This window comes from Cnephaeus nilssonii, assembly GCF_951640355.1.
Source record: "Cnephaeus nilssonii genome assembly, chromosome: 12".
Lineage (NCBI taxonomy): Eukaryota > Metazoa > Chordata > Mammalia > Chiroptera > Vespertilionidae > Cnephaeus > Cnephaeus nilssonii.
This window is the reverse complement of record NC_137083.1, coordinates 42403022-42425582: the sequence shown is the minus strand read 5'-3', so window position 1 is coordinate 42425582 and position 22561 is coordinate 42403022. Positions and strand designations below refer to the sequence as shown.

Genomic DNA, 22561 nt, shown 5'->3' with positions numbered 1-22561 from the left:
TTGGGTCTAAGGCCCAGGAAAGGGGTGACAGCTGAAAATAAGGCAAGCAACCTAAGCAGTATCAAAAAAAGAAAGAAAAGAAAAACAGGAACATTTGTTATATCGATAGAAAACCCCAAGGTGGTGTGGACGGAGCATAGTGAAGACAGGGCAGGGGAGGTAAACGTGAAAGACCAGGTCATGCAGCGTTTGGGATTAATCACAGAACATGGTTTTTCCAAGTACTTATTTTCCAAAGGAAATAAGAAGATCCCACCTGAATCTTGCACCCCGTTTAATGTGTAATGGCAAATGTACAACCGCGTCCCGGGGGGTTCCATTATAAGAGGTGAGCACGCTGACCCGCTCTGCTCCTTCCCAGCTGCTCCGCGGAGTCGGGCCAGTGCACGTGTCGGCCCCACATGATCGGACGTCAGTGCAACGAAGTGGAATCGGGCTACTACTTCACCACCTTGGATCACTACATCTATGAAGCGGAAGAAGCCAACTTTGGGCCCGTAAGTAGCGGGCGCTTGGCAGGTCGGTAAAGCGGCGTTTGGAAGCAGCGATGACCTGTACACATTTTGTAAACAAACCAGAAATATTTTTTCGGTGAGCCCCAAGTAAGGATCAGGACCATAGGAGCTTGGGAACAATCATATTTAAAGTTAAATACATATGTGGCTCGCAGACTCTCCGAGACATTCACTGATAAGGCCTTTGGTGTTTGCGGGTATTTTTGTGTGCTTTTTCTTCTTCCATTCTCCTTTCCTCTTCTGCTGCACGGTCGCTGTTGATCTGCTATAGTAAGTACTCAGAGAGGACAAGGTTTCCATTTCCTGTTGCTGTGGAATAAGCCGTTGACATGTCGCGGCTTAGCCGTGTGTCTGGCACTTCGGCGTGGGTGGCTGAAGCCGCTGGTGGCTGGCTGGGCGGTTTTCTCTGCATGACCTCTCCACGCAGCCGTCTTGAGCTTCCTCACAGCACGATGGAGGCAGTAGAGTGAGACTTTTTACATGGCGCCTGGCTTCCAAGGAGAAGGGGACAGAACTGCCAGGTCTCTTAAAGCCTGGCCCCCGAAGACTCAGGGTGTCATTTCTTTGCCTTTTTTTGGTCACCTCATAAGTCTAGACCAGATCTGAGGATGGGAGGATGGGATAACATAGGTCCTACCTCTTCCTGGGTAAAGCCACACACACACACACACACACACACACACACATACACACACACACACGGGAATGCAGGACTTCTTTGGAGATGACTAATCACAGGCATTATGTCACCCTGTGAACAAATCCAAATGCGTGTTGAGTTAAGCAGCCCAACTTGGTCAATTCTCAGCCTCAGTGCCAGTCACAATGAGCTCATCAATAGTGAGCATTCGTGATTGTATCGTTTCTTCACTTGTCCTTGGTGCTTGAAACAAATGCCAGTGAGAAAGGCAGATAGAAATAAGTCCAATAAAGATTGGCCTGACGTAGAAAATCTGGGAAATGCCTTGTGACTCCTAGCCTGGCTCACGGCAGCACGTGGGATGTTCTCTTTCCTTCCTTTGTGCGCATCCCACTGGTTATATCACAGAAGGTCTGTCCTAGGTCTTGGAGTCCCACCTCCAATATCCCAAGACTACCTCAACCACAAAACTAAAAAACCAATTTGCTGTTTATACATTTAAAAACATTTTACAGTCTACTGGGAAAAATGTGACTACAAAAAACAGGCACAATAATACAGTTTTGCGCCTTTGGGTGACTTCAGATTGCTTTGACTGTTACATTTAATTGAACTGCATTGCAAGTAACACAAAGACTGTCTGCTTGTCCTCAGGAGGTCACCATCGTGGAGCGGCAGTATGTGCAGGACCGGATTCCCTCCTGGACCGGAGCGGGCTTCGTCCAAGTGCCGGAAGGGGCTTATTTGGAGTTTTTCATTGACAACATACCATACTCCATGGAGTATGAAATCCTAATTCGCTACGAGCCACAGGTAAACCCTCCGTGAATTATTGGGGATGGGGGGGATATTGGTAGAGAAGTCTTTCTTCTAATGGACACTGTTTTTGTGAAACTTGGAGGTTTCACTGGAATAGAGAACTTCTCTCTGACTTTCTAGCCTCCATGGATGTGAAAATGTACATTTTTCTTGAATTCCATTTCAGGAACATTTAGCAATCTCTTGTTAGGCACCTAAGCTTGCTTAGAACAGAGGTGGTGGCGAGAATGTATCCGGCCCTGTCCCTGCCCTCAGGGCCTGCACTTCCCAGGGACAGACCCACACATGCCCCTAACTGTAAGATCAGAATGAGAGCCTCTCACCTGGAGGCTGGGCCAGGGGCTGCCAGCATGTTTCATAGAAACAGATGTAGGCCTCGCCTTCAACACATGACATTTTGACACGAGGAAGTCAGGAATAGCATGAGCAGCGGAGAGGAGAGTGTTTTGAGAGTCATTCCACATAGCTGGGTGTAAGGGGTATGGTCAGGCATGCTGCTAGGAAAATGCTAGGACCAGTGAATGAACTTGGGCTCTGTATTCAGAGGAAGCTATTGGAGGTTTTGAGCAGGGGATTGTCATGATCTGAGCTGTGTTTTAACATGGGTGGAAAGGGACATTGGGGGATGCGGGGAGAGCAGTTGGGATGCTGCTTCCGGTCCAGGTGGGAAGGGATTAGGGCTGGAACTGGGGTGAGAGCAGAGGAAATGGTAAAGAGGGAAGAGAAACGCAAGCAAGTGTTCTCCAGTTAAACTTGGCAGAGGTCTTTATAGACGGGAGCCGTGGGCCAGTGAAGACGGTCCTTTGATTGGTGGTTTCTTACTCCAGCTCCCCGACCACTGGGAGAAGGCTGTCATCACGGTGCAGCGACCGGGGAAGATTCCAACCAGCAGCCGATGCGGTAACACAGTTCCTGATGATGACAACCAGGTGGTGTCCTTATCGCCTGGGTCGAGGTCAGTGTGACCGCGGTTTGCAGCTCAATAGAACCAACATGCAAATTGAACATTTCCTTTGTTTTCTGGTATCTTGCCTTGTGCGTTGTCCAGTTACCATTTCAGGGTCAAAGGCAAACACTATTGACTTTCTTCCTTCGGAGAGAGCTGCGTAGCGCTTTGATTGACTGGCTGGATACCTAAAGGTTGACTCTTGTTGTTGTTCTTGTTGACCCGGGGCAGGTACGTCGTCCTTCCGCGCCCCGTGTGCTTTGAGAAGGGCGTGAACTACACGGTCAGGTTGGAGCTGCCGCAGTACACCTCCTCCGACAGCGGCGTGGAGAGCCCCTACACGCTTATCGATTCAGTGAGTGCGGGGCTGTTCCCGACACGCGCAGGGAAGGCTGGGCGGGAAGTGGTCATCTTCCTCCCCAGAGGGTTTGTGGAGCGGCCGTGCTGAGAGGCTGGGCAGAGTCATCTTTGCACCTCCAAGGATGCTTTGCTTATTTGTTTTAGTAAAACCCCACCCTCTGGCCCTAGTTGAGTGGCTCAGCTGTTTGAGCATCGTCCTGTGCACCAAAGGTGGCTGGTTCGATTCCCCATCAGGGCATGTTCCTGACTTGTGGGTTTGATCCCAATCGGAGCACATATGGAAGGCAACAGATCAATGTTTCTCTCTCCCTCTCTCCCTTCCTCTCTCTAAGCATGTCCTCAAGTGAGGATTTAAAAACAAAACAAACAAAATTCCACCCTCTGATTCTTTCTGAAAATACGAAATGTCTTAAAAATGACACTTCAAAAACCATCAAACTATCTAAGGTTTACCTAAACCCTTTCTGGCAAGAAGATTTTACGAATGGGAAGGTTTATTAAGAGAATCGGACTTTTCCTGTTCGTGAGTCAAAGAAGCATCTGGGGTTTGATGTGTTTACTTGCTGTCATTGTGGACGCCGGGCATCCGTGTACGAACACTTTGCTGATCTCGTTTCCTCATAGCTCGTCCTCATGCCGTTCTGTCAGTCGCTGGACATCTTCACCGTGGGAGGTTCGGGAGATGGGGCTGTCACCAACGGTGCCTGGGAAATCTTCCAGAGATACCGATGTCTGGAGAACAGCAGGAGCGTTGTGAAAACGCCAATGACTGACGTTTGCAGGAACATAATCTTCAGCATTTCCGCCCTGATACACCAGACAGGCTTGGGTAGGTATTGGCACAGCTGCGTCTGCCCTTTTTTCTTGAGAGCCAAGAGCACACTTGGCATCGTGAGGTACGTTGGAAAGCACCCCCTCTAGATAGCTGTTGGGCAGTCGGCACAAGAAAAATCGTGTCTCAACAATTGTCTTTAGCCCTCGCCAGTTTGGCTCCCTGGCCTGGTTGGGGCACGTGTGGGAGGCAACCCATGGATGTGTCTCTCTCACATCGTTGTTTCTCTCTGTCTGTCTGTCCCCCTCCCTTCCACTGTCTCTAAAAATCAATGGAAAAATAGCCTTGGGTGAGGATGAACAAAAACAACAAAAAATAGTTTGTCTTTTTTTTTTTTTTTTTTAAAGAATATTTCAGTGATAAAGCCCCATTGCGAATGCAATCAATATGCAAGACACACACACACACACACACACACACACACACACACACACACACGGGAGGCCTGAGGCGGCAGCGTGGCCGCGGGCAGGGAGGGCCGTGGGGCCGGGTCAGAGGCGCAGCACAGAACTGAATGTGGTTTTCTCTTTGAAGGGTCGGACCCTCTCCCAGAGGTCCCTGGGCTTTTGTCCTAAGGTCCTGTGATATGTCAGCTTCGAAGGAGAGAAAACCTTAACGGTTTTCCTAGAAAACCTGCTTGTGTCTGCCAACTCTGCATCCTGTGGCTTCCCTCCTGTCCCTCACAGGGATGCGATTGGTTTCCGTGGGAATTCCGAATAAGCCCAGGGCGTCGAGGAGGAAGGGCCAACCAGAGAGAGCCCCAGGGAGGGGACAGGCCGGGCCAGGGCCGGGGGTGACAGACAGGCTGCCCTCCTTTCTGGGCGGAGCCGCTGCTGTGTCCCAGGCCGTGACCTCTTCTTCCCCTGCAGCGTGTGAGTGCGACCCTCAGGGCTCGCTAAGCTCCGTCTGTGACCCCAACGGAGGCCAGTGCCAGTGCCGGCCGAACGTGGTTGGAAGAACCTGCGACCGATGTGCCCCTGGAACCTTCGGCTTTGGCCCCAGTGGATGCAAATGTAAGTTAATCTGGCCTGGAGTGTGCTCCTGCGGATTATCCGACAGATCCTGGAGGGGTTAGCCCGGCTTCGGAGGCAGTGCTTCCCTCTGGAAGTCGAGCCCGGGAGCCCGGGGGCATGCTGCGGGGGCCTGCATGAGGGGTGAGCTTGCATGCAATGCGTTTCTCAAGGTGGTTCCCCGGTTGCGTGTCTCTCCAGCGTGTGACTGCCACCTGCAAGGCTCTGTCAGTGCTTTCTGCGACCCGGTCACCGGCCAGTGCCCCTGCTTCCAGGGGGTGTACGCTCGGCAGTGTGACCGGTGCTTACCCGGGTACTGGGGCTTCCCGAGTTGCCAGCCCTGCCAGTGCAACGGCCACGCCGACGACTGCGACTCGGTGACGGGGGAGTGCTTGAGCTGCCAGGACTACACCACGGGCCATAACTGTGAAAGGTACGTGGGCGCAGCCTCTTGAAAGTAAAGGGAGCGAGGTCATGTTTGGCTGAGTCGACATCACCTTCGGGAAACCACAGAAGGAATCTCCACCAGGCTCCAGATGGCTCGGTCATTTCTGACCACTTCAGTATTTTCTAGGAACTCACTCATTCATTGAGTACCTATCTAGTTGACACCTTCTGTGTGCCAGGCAGGCATGGTTCTGGGGCTGGGGACGTGGCCGAGAGCAAGCCCGGCGTGAATCTGCCCTCTCGGAGGGGCGTCCTGGAGGTCGCCATAGGTCTGGGCAGAAATCATCTCTCTGTCCCAGCAGATGCTGGCGGGGGATGCGAATTGTGAAATGTTAATGTCTAATTTCAGTCAAACTGGAAACCCATTCCAAATGGGATGTGTCATTTTAAATAGCTTTGTGTTGTGTGTGTTTTTTTTTAAACATTTTATGTAGCTATAGTTTCCAGGAGACCGGACCACATAAAATGTGCAAAAGTAGATCTGCGCTGCAGTTAGCAGCTGTGAATGGGAGAGTTGTTATGGGTGCAAAGCACTGCACTGGATGTAATAAGCATGGGACATAGACTGTGCTTCTAATAACATTACAGCCCTGCTCACTCGATAAGAAATAGTCCCTGTGAGAGAATGACATGCTGGCTTAACTATTCATCACTAATGAAGAAAGGCAGACATGCTATTAGAACCTGCCTTTTTTTTTTTTTAGTACTGGTCTTCGCCTTCCATGTCAGTAAATTTTCTCTTTTAATATCCATCCACTCTATATGGGATTTTTGTTTTTAAAATTTCAGCAAGTCGCCTCAGTCAGTACAAAAGTCGCTCATCACATGAAAGAGAAATTGCTGGTAAAAATGAATATGTGATTAACTTATGGCATGAAGGTGTGCATGGAAGCAAATGTGTGGCTCTTGTCTCCGTGCTAGAGGGTATGCAAGAATTTGGAGGGTCCAGTGATCACTTCTTTGAGTAAAAATTATTCCTTCCAACCACAAAACTGTGTTGTAAAAGGCTGTAAGGAACGAATTACACAAGATTGAAAGGAAGAAATTAGTATATTGGTGTCCTCTTGTGTTTTCTGCATTAAGTTTTCTATTATTTTTTCAATGGGAGATAGAAAATGAATTAGAGAAAAAGAGACAGATGAGAAAATCGGATTACAAGCGGGAGCACCGTCATCAAAGGTGGTGTCCCCATGCCGATTCGCAATCAGCACACTGTGTAATGTCTTTGCAAGAACATCCGGTGAGAATGGCTTGGTTTATGTTGCCGACTGTTCTTGGACTTACTTGTAAAGCGTTTTTGATTTCTTGCTGGACAACGAGAGAGGGTGTGGGAGGAGGAAAGATATTTAGCCCTAGTTTGGACGACAAAACTTTATTTAAAGTAATTTGCTTCTAGCTTGAGCCGATTTCTCATCATTCTTTTCCTCTTCCAAGATAAGTAGTGTCAAGCCCATGCATTTGAAAAGAAGCTCCGGGCTCAGATTGTCCCGGAGGGGGAAGTGGAGGGGGAGCCAGGAAATGACACTCCGTTTCCGTCCTGATGTACGGGGGTTTATTTCACCTGGAAAACTTTCTCAAAACCCAGTGTATGAAACTGCTTCATCACCACCAATTCCCCGCACATGGTTAGTTTCCTTTGAACAACTTTTCCCTTCTATTTCTTCATCTTCCCCCACACCCGCTTAAAAAATAGTACCTCTGCCTCAAAAAAGAAAAAAGAAAAAATATGAAAAACAAACTGAATTGGAAATCCTTAGACCTGAGTTCCAGGCCCTGTCCTGCTTCTGACCTGCTTTATCACCTTGGAGGAGTTATCTCACTTTTCCAAGTATCCACCTTTCTGTTAGTGAATAACTAGGTTGCATTGGATGATCTTCAAATGCCTTTAAGCTCTTAGGTTACAGGAAGTAAGCCAGTAACCTAAACACCATTCATATTGAGAAGCAGCATGACATAGTCCAAGAATTCCTTGCTGAAGTCAGGAGGCTGCATTCAAATCCTGGCTCTTTACTAACGGAGTTGTGTAAGCTTGCAAATCAGTTCATCTCCAAGGGTTCCTTATCTGTGAGGAGAGGAGATGGGACGGAGGAGTTGATAAATAACATTCCTCATCCCTGACCAACTTTGAAACCACCTGAGAGATAGACGCAAGAGGCATGCAGCTGGAGCGCTTCCTTATCAGCTCTGTTTCTGGTAAAGGCTGCTTGCAGAACATCCGCCATGGGCTAGCTAGCATGTCACCCTCTCGGGCAGAGGCAGAGGCAGACAACCACAGGTCCCCCCACCCCTTCCCCAGACTCAAGGCAAGGAGGCAGCCGACCAGAATGCTCAGGGCAAGCGGGCAGCTGACGGGACGGTGGGGTGCACATGGGGAGGTACACCTCTTTCCCTGGGAAGGAGGTAGGGAGGGTCCAGGTGAGGCCAGGGATGTCACCCTAATGCAGTGGTCCTGCAAGCATGAAACCAGCCCAGCCGTATCGGCATTACCTGGGACCACCTCAGTCAGAAACGGGGGAGAAGCCCAGCAATCTGAGTTAGAACAAGTCCTTTCGGGGAATTCTGATTAGAACTAACGTTGGAGAACCCCTGTTCCATTGGGAAGTGTGTTCCCAAACAGAGAATGCAGTTTCTAAGACTTTTTCTTGTCGCAGGTTTCTTACAAGCCTGGCTCAGGGCCCTCTCTCTTTTGTGACTGATGTAGGTGCTTGGCGGGTTACTATGGTGATCCCATCATTGGGTCAGGAGATCACTGCCGCCCTTGTCCGTGCCCAGATGGTCCCGACAGCGGACGCCAGTTTGCCAGTAGCTGCTATCAAGATCCTGTAACTTTACAGCTCGCGTGTGTCTGTAACCCTGGGTACATTGGTAAGTAATGTAGAGACTCTGGAAGGAAGAGAGGTGTCTTTTATGAGTTAGTTGTTAATGAAGGAAATAGATGAAGAATGAGCCAATCATTAATTACCAGTGAAGGGAATCTGAAAAGATAACTCTTTTCTTGTTTGGCACGTGGGATAGAGTCATTCTTGAGTCTGGATGATGATAATGTTATAGTACAGAGCAGGAGAGCAAGCTCATTTGAATCCATAACAAATCCCTGTGAACACTTTTAATTTACATTCGACTTCACCCTTCCCTTGGCCAGCTCCTAGCAGAAGACTCTCAAAGGAAGAAAAGAATATCATGTCGGGGGTCCCCAGGGCACCGAGTCAGCCAACGATAGATACATTCTTCTTGTTGGTTATACTTACATTATCGGTCAACACTCAAGGAGTGTAGTGAGTAGTGAAAATAAACTCCCTTTTATTTCATACTTGATCCCATGCCTTCAAATACTAGTTACACTTATCCACAGCTCAGTAAACATTTACCTGTGGTTTCGGGATTTCTTAGGGAATTTGGTCATCATGAAGGACCCCATTTTCAGGTTGCTCAGGCAGGAACAGTGATTTTTCAGTCAATATAATCCTTGGATTAGGATTTAACACCAAACTAAGTGTTACCCATTAGATCATTAATTTAGCTCCTAATCTGCTGGATTCCTGTGTAGTGAGAAGCTAAAGGCCCCTGTGCTGGAACTCCTATAGGCATCCATGCCCCACTGTGGCCTCTGAGCCAGGCTGCCGCAGTGTTACTTATAGAAGCCTGGCTTTCCCGCCTCGAGATGTGGGAACCCCGAGCTGGGTAGCTAGTGTGGTGCGGAGCACAGTTGGCTGACTCTGGGCAGGAATGTGGATGGACTAGGCCTTGTGTCCCCAGGCTAAAGGCATCGCACTTGGTTTGATTGGACAATAGGCTCCAGATGCGAGGACTGTGCCTCGGGCTTCTTTGGCAACCCCTCTGAGGTCGGAGGGGCGTGCCAGCCTTGCCAGTGTCACCACAACATCGACACGACAGACCCGGACGCCTGTGACAAGGAGACGGGGCGGTGCCTCCGGTGCCTGTACCACACGGAAGGGGCGCACTGCCAGCGCTGCCGCTTCGGCTACTACGGGGACGCCCTCCAGCAGGACTGTCGGAGTAAGAGGCGCGTGGGTCGTGCCCGTTTATTAGGAGGGCTTCCACTTCTGCGTGGGGGGTTCCGTGCTCCTGGTATTTCTTTCCTTTGGGAATACACTTGTCCCTTGTTCAGAGAGTCAAAGTCCTCTTTTGGCAAAAGAAAGATGAGACTGAGCTTTTTTTCTTTTTCTTTATAATCCTCATTTTCCAGCAGAACTGAAGTCTCAGAGTATGACTCAGTGCCTGAGAGAGACAATCAAAAGGGAAAAACTGTGTAGCTGATCAGTGCCATCCAGTAAAGTGTATTGATTTTATCCAGGTTCTGCCCAGGAAGCTGCTGATTGGCTAGGACTTGGAGATCCTAGATGCCCACTCTGGTCCATGCCTTGTCTGCCATGGATGGACAGAGCCTCCTAGGCTGAGGAAAAGAAAGAACCACCTCTAAACTCTGTCTTTCAGAACTTCCTTATTTCTCTCTGACCAAGATCAGGGAGCGCTGCCTGCTGTTCCTGTGCACAGCCCCCAGGCCCCGTCTTTGTTTACGCAAACACGTGTGGAATGTTGAGGACCTGCAGGGCTGGATTCCTTCAAGTCTTACTCGCTTAAAGGGCTCCTACCTGCTGTCTCACACATCCATTACTGCTGCTCCCTGCCAAGAGTTTGAAATCATTATATGTCTCAGTTCCCACGGCATATTTTTTATTATTTCTAGTTAAATCCTCAATTTAAAAATGATTCACCAGCAGCTTATTAAACGTGCATAGTATTTTGAAAATTCTGCTAGAGCGTGCCGTGGTGCACGTCTGCATGGGAAACGTCAGGACTGTAGAATAGAACATACTCAGAACCTCTGAAGAACAATAGTTGTAGTTCTTTGTGTGTATGTGTTTTGTTTGTTTGTTTTTACCACCTCCATTCTTTTCACTGCTTCTTTGCATTTCCAGGTTGAAACCTGGAGAGTGAAATCTTAGCCCTGGGGAGGTAGCTAGCTCACTTTGCATTGCCCATAGTTTGTGAGCGTGGCTGTGTGAGTCAGTCTGGTCGTGTTCTTTTCCAGAGTGCGTCTGCAACTCCCTGGGCACCGTGCAGGACCACTGTAACAGCTCCGACTGCCAGTGCGACAAGACCACGGGCCAGTGTCCGTGTCTTCCCAATGTGGTCGGGCAGAACTGCGACCGCTGTGCACCCAATACCTGGCAGCTGGCCAGCGGGACTGGGTGTGACCCATGCAGCTGTGATGCTGCTCATTCCTTCGGGCCGTCCTGTAATGAGGTGAGGTGCTGGGGGGCGGGGGCGCCTCAGGGCTGAGGAAAGATGCCTTTATGAATCCAGGGAACAGCTGTTTGGTGCCTTTGTCCCAGTTAGAGGAAGGCTCCTTCCCGGTGGCCCCGGCCTTTCTTGCCGCAGGACCCACGGCTTGGCAAACACAGCACAGACTGCATGTCAGCTGTCACTTGTTCCCCTCGCCTGGGACATAAGCATACATGGAGGCCCCATCCGATGCAACCAGGGCATTTTAATAGAGGGCCTCCCGCTGCCGACCCACGTTAGAATGTCCCTGGCTGCTGGATCAGACTGCTGTCTTAGCCACGTGGCCTGAAAGGTACCCCAGGCAGCATTGTCAGAAGGAGGGCTACCCCGGCAGGTGAGCCCCGGGGCCTGTAGCGAGTGGTGAAGCAGCATGTAAATAAGATGTGATGTGCTCGGGGCCCTTCCGACCTCTGCACTGGAGCAGCTAGCCCCTAGCACCCAGACGGGACAGAGGGAAGTCTCCCCCTCCAGTCAGGGTGTGGAGGCCTCAGGCCAGCAGCTCAGTCCCATGCATTCCCCTAACTGGCAGCGGGGAAAGAGTGTGACCGGGTGTGCCCTGCACCCAGCTGACGGAGATCTGTTTCTGGCTGCAGTTCACGGGGCAGTGCCAGTGCATGCCTGGCTTCGGGGGCCGCACCTGCAGCGAGTGCCAGGAGCTCTTCTGGGGAGACCCCAACGTGGAGTGCCGAGGTAAGGCCGCGGCGTTCCCGGCTGGTGTTTGCTCAGAGTGGAGGCCACAGCTTTTTGTAAGCTCTAAAGTGCCGTGCAGATTAAGTTGTCTATAACAACTCTGTGTTTAATGACAAAATAAATTCACGCTCTTGGTTTAAACATCTAACAGTCTAGCCCTGTGGAAGTGTGGGCAGTGGAAAGTGGACCTGCTGTGTTCCTCGTAGCGCTTGTGTGTCTCTGCGCAGACACGCACACACAGGTATCACAAATACACAAAATTGCTTCTTAAAATGCTTTTCAGCAAAATGGGCTTATAGCAACCGCGTATTTCGATAAACGGGTAAGCCCTCAGCATTTGTGCCACGTGCGACGTCCCCGCGACGGGGAACTGCAGGGCGTAGTCACGGCGCCTTCATGCACAGCAAGGCGGACGGGACAGGCGCTCCCGGTCTGTCGGTGTGAGTAAAGCCCAGGCTCCGACCTAAGCTTCTGACAACATAGGACTGGGAGAGAGAACCTGACATTTTGTTAAGAACAGAAACTTGTTAAAATCCCATGAATCATTAGGATTGCTCAAGTCTTATGCTGTAGCAATATATATATATTTTTTTTGACCTGCCAGATTACTTTTCAGATATGGAAGTAAAAACGTTTACAGAAAAGATTTTGAAAGATTGTGTCTATTCTGTTTTCCTATTTGGTTTTCTTCCCTATGTTTTAAGTTTACAACTATAGATAAATATCTTCTGTAGTTTCATACTTGTTCTTTGATATCTTTTCTTTGTTACGTATCTGAAATTCTAGGTCCCTGTTGGACTCTAAATTTAAAAATGATCTTTTTCTTTTTTTTAAATTTAAAGAATACTTGATTAGTTTCTGTAATCAAACCCATGTAGATGAAGACCTTACATATTTAATACAGTGTATTATCCCTGTACAAATGGAAAAAATTATGTTGACTGTATCAAATTTTTCTTTTTTGGGTACAACCGTAGTGAGAAAGTTAGCAGTACATTCAGTTTTCTCCTACCAAAGGTCAGAAACCCAGATACTATGTGTTCTTTAAGTCAACCATGGTTCCTTAATAGCAGGAAAATTTCAAACAGTGGACAAGATCAGAACAAAAGGCATATGACTTGTTTCTCCAATTGAGGCTTAGCCAGAAGGACTTGGACCAACATCTTAAGTTAGGTTAGGGTTTGCTCCACAGAGGACATGATGTTTGCTGTGTCAATAAACAAGTGCTTTTTCATTCATCAGTCCTCGGTCCAGATGTTGGTTTTAATGGGAGCTGATTTTCTCACTACCATTCAGTGCCCGGGACATGCAATGCACCACATGCACCAAGATGTCTCCTGCAAGAAAAACCCTGCTTGGAATCTGGTTTCCCTAGAGTTCTAACCACTCTTCTGTTACACCCCTCAATTCTGTCATGCCCCTAAGGTCCCAGGGGCTTGATTTTACCCCAGATAATGGCTCTATCATTGCTTATAGCCGATTCTATTAGCATGTGTCACTGGAAAAATAGCGTTGGCTGCCAAAGCGTTCTGACCTTTTGCTCCATCTAAGCTCAGTTCGCATGAAAAGCCTGTGACCGGAGCCAGAGTCCATCAGAGAATTGTCCATTTAGTGCTCAGAACTTTACCCTTTATCTTCAAAGTCTTGGCTCTAAATCTGCCAGAAAAATTGTGGCGTAGGCACAATATCAGTTTTATTTGGGTCAAAAGTTGATCATGCTTTAGAAACTTTGCAAAGAGTGAAAGCAACGGAATAGTTTGCCCAATTCGTTGTTTTACCCAGAAGAAGGGTCAGCCCATTACATAAGAAACTGTTGGGACCCAGATGCTTCTGACACCCTGTGGAGGAAGCTCTTGACTTAAAAAGCGTCCAGCGAGAGTGAGAATTGACTTAACCCTGGGCAGTCCCCGCAGCCGCAGGGCCTGCGTGCCGGGAGGCAGTAGGAGCAGGACCAGGATGATCTGTTGAGGGCTGGGACAAAAAAATGCAGAAGCAGATGGAGTCGGGGCTCTCCACACGCTGGAATGTAGTCACAAATGGTAATGGGATGACAAGAACTTGAGGGGACTGGACCCCCAGGGATTAGCAGGGACAAGAATGGTTATCGTTGGAAATTAGATGGAACTATGAGAAAAGAATGTGACCCCCTTTTCTCACATTACATAATGAATTGCCAAGTTGTCTTCAACTTCAAATCTTTCTGTCAAACAGGGCACAGATTTAGACTTTGTGGTGCCACCTCATTGACAATAACCTTATAGAAAGCTTAGGCCCTCGCTAAGTATTCTCCTTGTGGAGAAGAGATGCAGTTATGTAGAGTCTCCAACATATAAATTGTTGAATGTTCCTATTGTCCAGGCGGGTTGAGGCGCTTGGCCGATTGTGCCAAGTCTGAACAAGCCCACCACTGTGCTGGGATGGAGAGAGAACTCGCCCGCCCACGGCTGACCATGTCAGAGAAAACCTCAGCCTGGAGCGCTGCGCCGTGCCCCTCGGAGTCAAAGGGTCACAGGAGGAATCTTTCTGTGGACTCAGAGAGAGCAAAGAGTCTCCCGTCTTGGGAAAGGCCAGTGTTTCTTAAACCCGGGCAAACTGGAAATGTGGGCCATAGGTGGGAAGCTGTGGGCAGTGGCCATCATGCTTGTTTCTCATTTCACATTGTTTTAGTAGAAAAATGAAGTCCATTTCTTTGCTCAGGCATAAATTTTTAGAATGCTTGTATTCCTTTCTCAGCCTGGGATTCATTTACAACCACTTTATTCTTTATTTATTGTCACTGTGACTCAGGAAATCAGATTTAATTTGATTCTTTGGAGAATCACCATACTCTTGTTAGTAGAGGGAAGGGTTGTCTTACATAATTCTGATCGCAGAGCACGGTCCCTGAAGAGCTGGGCTGTGCCAGAGGCAGGCAAACCATGGCCATGTGCCAGGTACAGCTAACTGTCTGTCAGTCAGGTTTCATTGGACAGAGGCGTGCCCGTGTGTTACGAATTGTCCAGCGCTGCCTTCACGCCTACAGTGCCAGAGCTGAATAGTGTGACAGACACCAACTGGCCTGCAAAGCCTAAATATTTACTATCTGGGCTTTGATAGAAAAAATTGGCTTACCCCTGAACCAGACAGCCAGCTTCTTTCTGCAGGTGAAATCGTAGTCATTCTCCAATTTTCATTCCAAAACCGAAGTTATATTACTGAGGCTAAAAAATAAAAATAAAAAAAAAATGCGGGGCTAAGGGAGGGAGAGGATGTAAAGCAAAAACCAACACATTTAAGAGATTAAAAATTTTAGATTTCCTGCCCTTACAGTAGACTGGAAATGCCGAGGTAAAGTGTCAGTAAACTTTTGGGCGTGATACCTGGAGTCCCATGTTACTTCGGGACAAGGTTGCTGGCAGGAAAGAATGGACCCTGTTTCCTGGTGGCTGGATGTAGCACTTCCCCTGGCCCTGGCGGGCTTGTTTCGGAAGGAAAGGTAGAGAACCAGCACAGCCCTGAGCACTGCCCACTGGGCCTGCAGGGAGTGGACACACACAGACAAGCTGCCACCGGAACGGGGGGCACGTGCAGGCTCTCCGGGGAAACGGGGAAGAGGAGTGCAATGGCAGGAGCAAGAAACCTCTGGAGACCTTTTTACCTGTCAGCAGAGGCAAGACCAGCAGGAGCTAAAGTCGTTGGGCAAGGTTTCATAGACAAGGTTAGCTTTAGTCGTCATTTACGGAGAATGTGCCGTGTGCTGAGCACTTTTAGGGATATTGGATGCAAATTCTTGATTTTATCCTTACAACAACTTGTGAGTGAAGTATAATCTCTGTTTCATAGTCTAGAACTCTCTCAGGCTCAGAGAGGTTAAGTGATTTGCCCAAAGACAAATGCAAGTGAGGGCCTGCTGTGATATTTAGAGAGAATTGTTGTTCTGGCTAAAGGACCATAAGGACAGCATGTAGCAGCAAGACTGGGGTGGGAGGGGCGCCCTCAGGAAACCGTCTCACTGGACAGTCATGGAGAGATTCGGTTTCACCGGATTGTGAAAAGCCTTGTATCCAAGCCATTGAGGCGGACTTCCTTCAGTGGGCAGAGGAGGTCTGGAGAAAGCGAGGAAGGATATGAAAAAGCAGAAAGATCATACCTACTGACAAAGAGGTCCGTTGGCTGTTTCCCATTCTCACATTGACTTACTATGGTTTCCCCCCCAGGCCTCAGTATCTATTAAATGGTGCAATACTCTTCATTTACCTACCTTTCAGAGATCCTGTTCGAAATGATAAGAACATTTAGTAAAAGTAGAGGAAGTCTACTGACCACATAACCAAGACTATATTTACAGATGAAGGTGGAATTCTTATGGCCCATTAAAAATGACTGTCTCATTTTCAAAGTGCTATTCTTCATCATCATGATTTGTTCACTTTTGCTATACACTCTCTCCTTCTGTCCAAGAGAAAGCTTTTGATCCTCTGCCCCAAAACCCCGTTTCTTAAAGCAAGGCTGAGCTACAGGTCCACCTGGACACCTCTCCCTTTCCCTTGAGAGGAGAAAATCCATGGGAATCATCCGAGATGGTCTGCACTGTTGCAGTGTTTAGGTTCCCGTGAGTGTAAGAGATGATTGGAGAGTCTCCTTCATCGTTTCTGTGTCCATGAAGTTTTAAATTGTCAGGTGAGAACCAACCTTTCCACTTCAGTCAGAAAGTACTCTTGGAAAGTGTTTTTACAACGTAGTTAACATCGCCTCCCAGGCGAACCCGGTTGGAGAAGCAATCCTGGAACAATAGGCAGGGAAGGAAGCACATGTCCACAGGAGCTTAGCAGTTTCCCAGCTGCAATTTGAAATTAAAACCTTATGCATGTTAGAATAGGCATTTGGTATCTTTTCAGAGAAAGATCAGGATCAATTTTTCATTGATGAAACTGCAATTTAGCCATCTGTGAAATTTGACTCTCTACTTTTCAATTGAAGGAAAGGAATGTTGGTCAGTTCAGCTGAACTGGTCCTTGTCTACTGGAAATAGCTGAATTCCTGCCGGCCCTTCAGAATACTGCTCTTAAAGGGACAGGATCCAGAGATCGGCAGGAACAAGAATAGGTGTCATCCAAAATTAGATGGAGCTATGGGAAAAGAATGTGGCTGCTTTTTTCAAATTATGTAGTTAATTGCCAAAAATGTCCACTGAAATCATTTGTTGAGCAGAATTTTAGACCTCCTGGTGCCACCTTGTTAACAATATGTTCATGGAAAGACTTAAACCAAAGCTAGGTATCCTCCTTATGGGAAAAAATGTGGTTATGTAAAAGACAAATGAGGAAAACCTTAATGGGAGTGCACTTGCCTTTTCTTTATTGTTTTAAATCCTCACCCAAGGATATGTATGTCTTTTCTTTTTTAATTGATTTTCAAAGAGACAGGAAAAGAGGAACATCAATGTGAGAAAGAAGCATTAATCAGTTGCCTCCCTTACACGCCCCAACCGGGGATCTAGTCCACAACCTAGGTATGTTCCCTGACCAGGAGCAGAACTCGCAACCTTTTGGTGCCTGGGCCAACACTCTAACCACTGAGCAACACCGGCCAGGGCTTTGACCACTCTTTTTTCTCTTTAGCCAATGGAAATGTGATCAAGCAACACGTTGAGCAGGAGACCACCTGGCGCTTACATGGACACAGAAAGTAATAGTAATAAAAAGCATTTACTGAGTGCCTACTGGGAGTCAGCCCTTCCCTGAAGCACTTTAGAATTAAGTTATTTCATCCTGAAAGCAATCCTATGAGTTAGGTATATTCATGACTCCTTTTTTACAGATAGGAAACTGTGACTCAGTTTCCCTGTCACCCAGAGTCTCATTGCTGGGGTGTGGGGATGGCAGGGTTCACAACCAGGCAGTTGGGCCCACAGGCTGTGCTCTGACCACGACACTGGACTGCACAAACTTGCCACTCGAGCACTTGGGTGTAGCTGGCTAACAAAGGCAATGAAAACAACCAGTAATATAAGGCAGGATGTAGGGAGGGTCAGATGCAAGGTCACAGGCCGCAATCACATCTCTCTGGGTTTGGAGGATAGAGGTGCTGTGAGCAGCTCTCAGGACGTCAGTGAGACTGGGTCCAGAAGATGTTTCAATTAGGGAGTCTTTCAGGGGCGAGTCATAGCTATTGGCCCAAGAAGATTTTATAAAGACCTCTGAGAGAGTATGGGTCTGTTGTGCTGTGGTCACTGTTGACATGTTAGGAGGATTCTTTTCTTTTATAGAGGCGTATCCATGTCCCTCGCATGCCTGTACCAAAAACGAGGTCAGGGCCTCATTTGGCAAAGACAACAGCTCCAGTTTGCAAGTTAACCCTGTGCTCGGTGCTGAGAATGGACATAGGGCCCTGGAATCCTCAGGCTAGTTATGGAAATAAGACATTTGGGTTGCTTTTCATTAATCCCCACCTTTTCCCAGAAGGATTTAAGGCCAGAGATCAGATGTGGGCACAGGTTTTTTTGTTACTTAAACTCTATACAAATACTCAGAAATGTCAAGTGTTGATACAAAAGTAAGTTTTTCCCCTGAGATTTGAGACTGTAAGCCAGGGGTCAGTGGTACAGGCATTGTGATCAGTAATCTCGGCCACAGTCCACTGGCCGGACCGCCAGTCTTCCTCGGCACCATCAGGCTCTGCCTACGATGCAGCCCTCCCCGCCAGTGAGAGGGTGCGGCTGGAATGGCTCCCAGGTACCTTCCATCCCTGACCTCTCACGAGCCTGTGCTGTGAGCGGTCATCACTGTGGCAGCTCCCACAGGTTAGCTTGTACTTGGTAGAAAGCCTTTGAACTAGATTCTTAGGATTCCCGTGACTTGTTTCTGATTAGTTCCTTTTTATCAAGTTTATTGCATTTCGCCAAGTATTCACCATTCTGTTTTGTGACCAGGCAGGGCGAGGTGTGTTAGGAGCTGCTCTTCAGTGTTGTATCTTACGCCAGATGCCTCCTGGCATCAGGAAGTCACCTGACTTGTCTGTCCTGATAGGGTCTAAAGGGAAGTCCCAGTAAGAGGGAGGCAGAGGCAGGACAGAGCTTAAGAGCACAGACTCTTGAGTTGCAAAGTGCTAAATCTGAACCCTAGTTCAGCCATTTCCTTGCTGTAAGACCTGAGGCAGGTCACCTATCCCACAGGGTTATTGTGAGGGTTCAATGAGACGATGCATGTAAACCATTTCTACAGTGCCCGCACAATAAGCATAACCTTAAAAAATGTGCCCTATTTACTATTATGTTAAGAAGTGGTCAGCAAGAGCTGAGGTAACGCAGGTTTTGGAGGAAGCTGCTGTGGTCTCTCAGTAAAGCTGTAGTCATCGATGACTGTCACCTTGCCGCTGTGACAGTGACAGAGGATTCTGAATGCCAGATCTCATCACTGAGGTTTGTGATCTAGTAGATCAGCTAGCATTGCTGTTTCCCTTCTAGCCTGTGACTGTGACCCCAGGGGTATTGAGACGCCACAGTGTGACCAGTCCACCGGCCAGTGTGTCTGCGTCGAGGGTGTCGAGGGTCCACGCTGTGACAAGTGCACTCGAGGGTACTCGGGGGTCTTCCCTGACTGCGCACCCTGCCACCAGTGCTTTGCTGTCTGGGACGTGATCATCGCTGAGTTGACCAACAGGACCCAGAGGTTCCTGGAGAAAGCCAAGGCCTTGAAGATCAGTGGTGTGATCGGGCCTTACCGGGAGACTGTGGACTCGGTGGAGAAGAAAGTCAATGAGATCAGAGACATCCTGGCCCAGAACCCAGCTGCAGAGCCGCTGAAAAACATTGGCAATCTCTTTGAGGAAGCAGAGTAAGTAGTTAATGAGCGTGCGTGAAAGTTCACAGTGTTGTTTCAGAGCTGGCTTGGCGTGGTGCTTCCATCAGAAGGCGGGGCTGGTCCTGTGAGGGAAAGCAGATGCTGGGCCATCCATTTCCCGGCAGCCTCTCCTCTGGGCCTTGGGTGTGTGTACGTTGGCACATCACTGGGGACCCAAACCGTGGAAGCTGCAGTATAGAATGTACGTGTTATACTCAGCGTCCCTCCTTGCAAATGGTGCTCTAAGGCAGTAGCAGGGCAAGAACACTGGTTTCGGAGACAAAGGAGCCCTGAGGAGCCAGCCCTGTTACTTGCTAGGCTGTGAATTTGAATGACTCGCCTATTCCTGAGCTTCTTTTCTCTCCTGTGGAGGAGGGAAGAATAATGTTTGTCTTTACCTTATAGAGTAGCAAAAAGAGTCACCTATGAAATAGTTAATGTAATTGCAAAAGTCATTATAAATATACGTCGTTTTATATGTTTTGCAACTACCAGGGAAATTCCATTACCACAGATAAGACTGTTATTTCCGCTGCTCAGCCTTTGGTCCCCTGGAACAGTGCTTCATTCATCTAATTACAACAGTTCCCTGCAGTGAGCAATCCTCCTCGTAGCCCTCTCTGGGTGATCACCTCCCTGACAGGAGAGTTTATTTTGCCGGTGGAAGCAGAGAGCCGAGTGGTGCCAACTCCACAGGGTCCATGCTTCTCCTCGCCTTCTCTCTCCTGCTCTGAAACCTTCCAACTACCTTTGCCAAAAAGGACCCCCAAAACCAGCACAATAAGATCTAGGCTGAAGAACAAAACAGGAAAGGGCAAGAAGCATTTGTTTCCCCAAATGCCATGTCTTTTTACTGCAGATTCACCATTTGGCGTGAGCAAGGGGAATGTTTCATAGCTAAATCCTATACATTGAAGTGATTTTACGTTAGGACAACAGGGCGGTAACATTTTTTGATGGGACTTTAATCGGCATCTCTAAGAAGCCAGATGGACTTTTCATCTCGACGCTACCTGTGAGTAGCAGGCAGAGAACAGCTGACAGTAATTAGCCCATGTACCTTGTAGAAGGTCCTTCCTAGGCCTTCTAGATTCAAAGTCCCTTGATGTCAAACCTCAGGTTTTGTGTCCAAGACCATGTGACCGGGCTGTTATGAAATGTCTAGGTGGGGCGATAGTGCCTTTAATGAGGAATTTTGCCTCGTAAAAAGGCTGGAGCAGCTCAGCCTCCTACCGTAGCGATGGGTTTTAGAAGGCTGGGTGCTGAGTGCAAGCCCATTTAGGAAATGATTCTTGGCCTTGGTCTCATGCAGCCAAGGAAGAACGAAAAACTGTGGTGCCCTTCAGCCTGTCGGAGGAGAGTTTACATTCCCGAAGCTGCTGTTTTACCCTCACTAGTCCATTCACAGATAGATTGTAAGCACCTTGGGAAAACTGGTTTCATGAAATCTTTTTCAACACAATATACAAGGATGCATGTTTCAGGTTCCCAAGTGGCATTATTTAAAAATGTGCAATGTTAGATTTTATTTTTTTTTAAATTGTCACATTGTATGAGACTTACGAAATGAACGCCTTCTTGCCAATCAGCAGATTGGTAGTAAGAGCCAAGCACTGAAAAAAGAAACTATATTATAATAGCCTCGGGAAAACAGTCATTGGGTTTATAAAATGTAATTGAACCTAACAAATCCTTTTAAGTACTTTTTCTCTGAATTGGGCCATCGTATTATCTCAGCCTTAAATACCATTTTTTTTTTTCTAATGGCCCCCAACCTTTCAGCATCTCTACATTTTCCCAGTTTTTTATACTGTTATATCCCTGAGAAGACAATTATATTCAATTGGTGACTCAGTAATACCCAGAACTAAGCTCATCTCCTCAAAGATTACTTTTTTTGTGATGTATCTGCACATACACCGTATATATAAGTAGATGCCTAAAGTACAGCTTTGAAGACATGAAGATCCAGAACAAAGGGCAGTTGGGTTTAGAAATGTTGTGAAAGCTAAATGTTGATCATATTTCATTCTCCCTAGATACTACCTTCTTTCTCTTGGAAAATGAAAGGGCTGCTTGTTGGTGGAAGGAGGCTCCTTGGCTGGGCCCTTGCCTAAGGGGGGACTCTGTGGAAGGCAGGGTGGCTCCTGCCGTCTCCCTGCGGGCTCCGGGGCTTTTGTCCTGCATGTCCCATCTTGAAGGAGATCCCTGAGGTTGGATCAGAGCATTTTCGGTAGTTGGCTGGGAGGCATACTTCTACTCTGGAGTCCCTTAGTCTTTCGAGTTTGTGAGACTGTATGGACTTGAAGCTGCTCACATACAGAGCTGGGACTCGGAACTCTGGGCATGTGCTCATATTGCAGCAGAGACTCAGCACCCTTCACATGGCCCACCCGCCACTGCACAGCTCAGCGGTGCGTCTGTTTTCCTTCAAAGCCCTTGAAGAAAGAAAATAGTTAGATGTCATACGGTCTCTTAAGGATAAGGGAAATAAAACCAGAATTTAGAAATAAATTGTTACCGACTCCTGACCTGGTTTGAAATGACCGTATTAGAAAATATAAAAAGGTTTATTTTACTTGGATAAACTTACCCTTCTCTTTGCAGGAAACTAACCAAAGATGTTACAGAAAAGATGGCTCAAGTAGAAGAGAAATTATCTGACACAGATTCACAAAGAAACAGCACAGCCCAACAACTGGACTCTCTCCAGGCAGAAGCAGAGAGCCTGGACGCCACGGTGAAAGAACTTGCTGAGCAACTGGAATTCATCAAAAACTCAGATATTCGGGGTGAGCGTTTTCTGTGCAAGCACTCAATCCTGGACATGGATTTAACCCTCTGTGCAACCTTTCATACAGTTCAGAAAAAAAAAAAAATTAAGTGCCTTCTAAACAATTTTAAAGCTTTTCTTCATTGTCTCTGAACCAAATGAGGACTGAAGTCTCCATTTTGCAAATGTGGGACCTGGGCCACAGAGAGACTGAGGCCCAGCAGCGGTCCCAGGGAGAACGCAGCGGTTGCTTCATTAGAATGGCATTCGTTTCCTGATTTTTTTCAGTTAGCGGTTTAACCTCCTGGGCTTCTCTTGGAAGAGGCTCTTGAGTAGTTAAGAAATGAAGTTGATACTTCTGCTAACCATTTTACATTCAAGAACGCTGGTTGGTTGGTCAGG

The 22561-nt window shown here is 47.8% G+C and overlaps 1 protein-coding gene across 1 annotated transcript in view; it reads left to right on the top strand.

Moving 5' to 3' along the window:
* LAMB1 (laminin subunit beta 1) overlaps positions 1-22561 on the top strand; it is a 67595-nt gene that overhangs the window by 32621 nt on the left and 12413 nt on the right. The window contains exons 14-26 of the mRNA XM_079785902.1: positions 362-497; positions 1810-1968; positions 2802-2929; positions 3152-3275; positions 3905-4109; positions 4982-5125; positions 5324-5555; positions 8271-8434; positions 9362-9586; positions 10623-10837; positions 11470-11566; positions 19011-19380; positions 21994-22178. Of these exons, the coding sequence (XP_079642028.1) occupies positions 362-497; positions 1810-1968; positions 2802-2929; positions 3152-3275; positions 3905-4109; positions 4982-5125; positions 5324-5555; positions 8271-8434; positions 9362-9586; positions 10623-10837; positions 11470-11566; positions 19011-19380; positions 21994-22178 (2384 nt within the window). The remainder of the gene's footprint in view (positions 1-361; positions 498-1809; positions 1969-2801; positions 2930-3151; positions 3276-3904; positions 4110-4981; positions 5126-5323; positions 5556-8270; positions 8435-9361; positions 9587-10622; positions 10838-11469; positions 11567-19010; positions 19381-21993; positions 22179-22561) is intronic.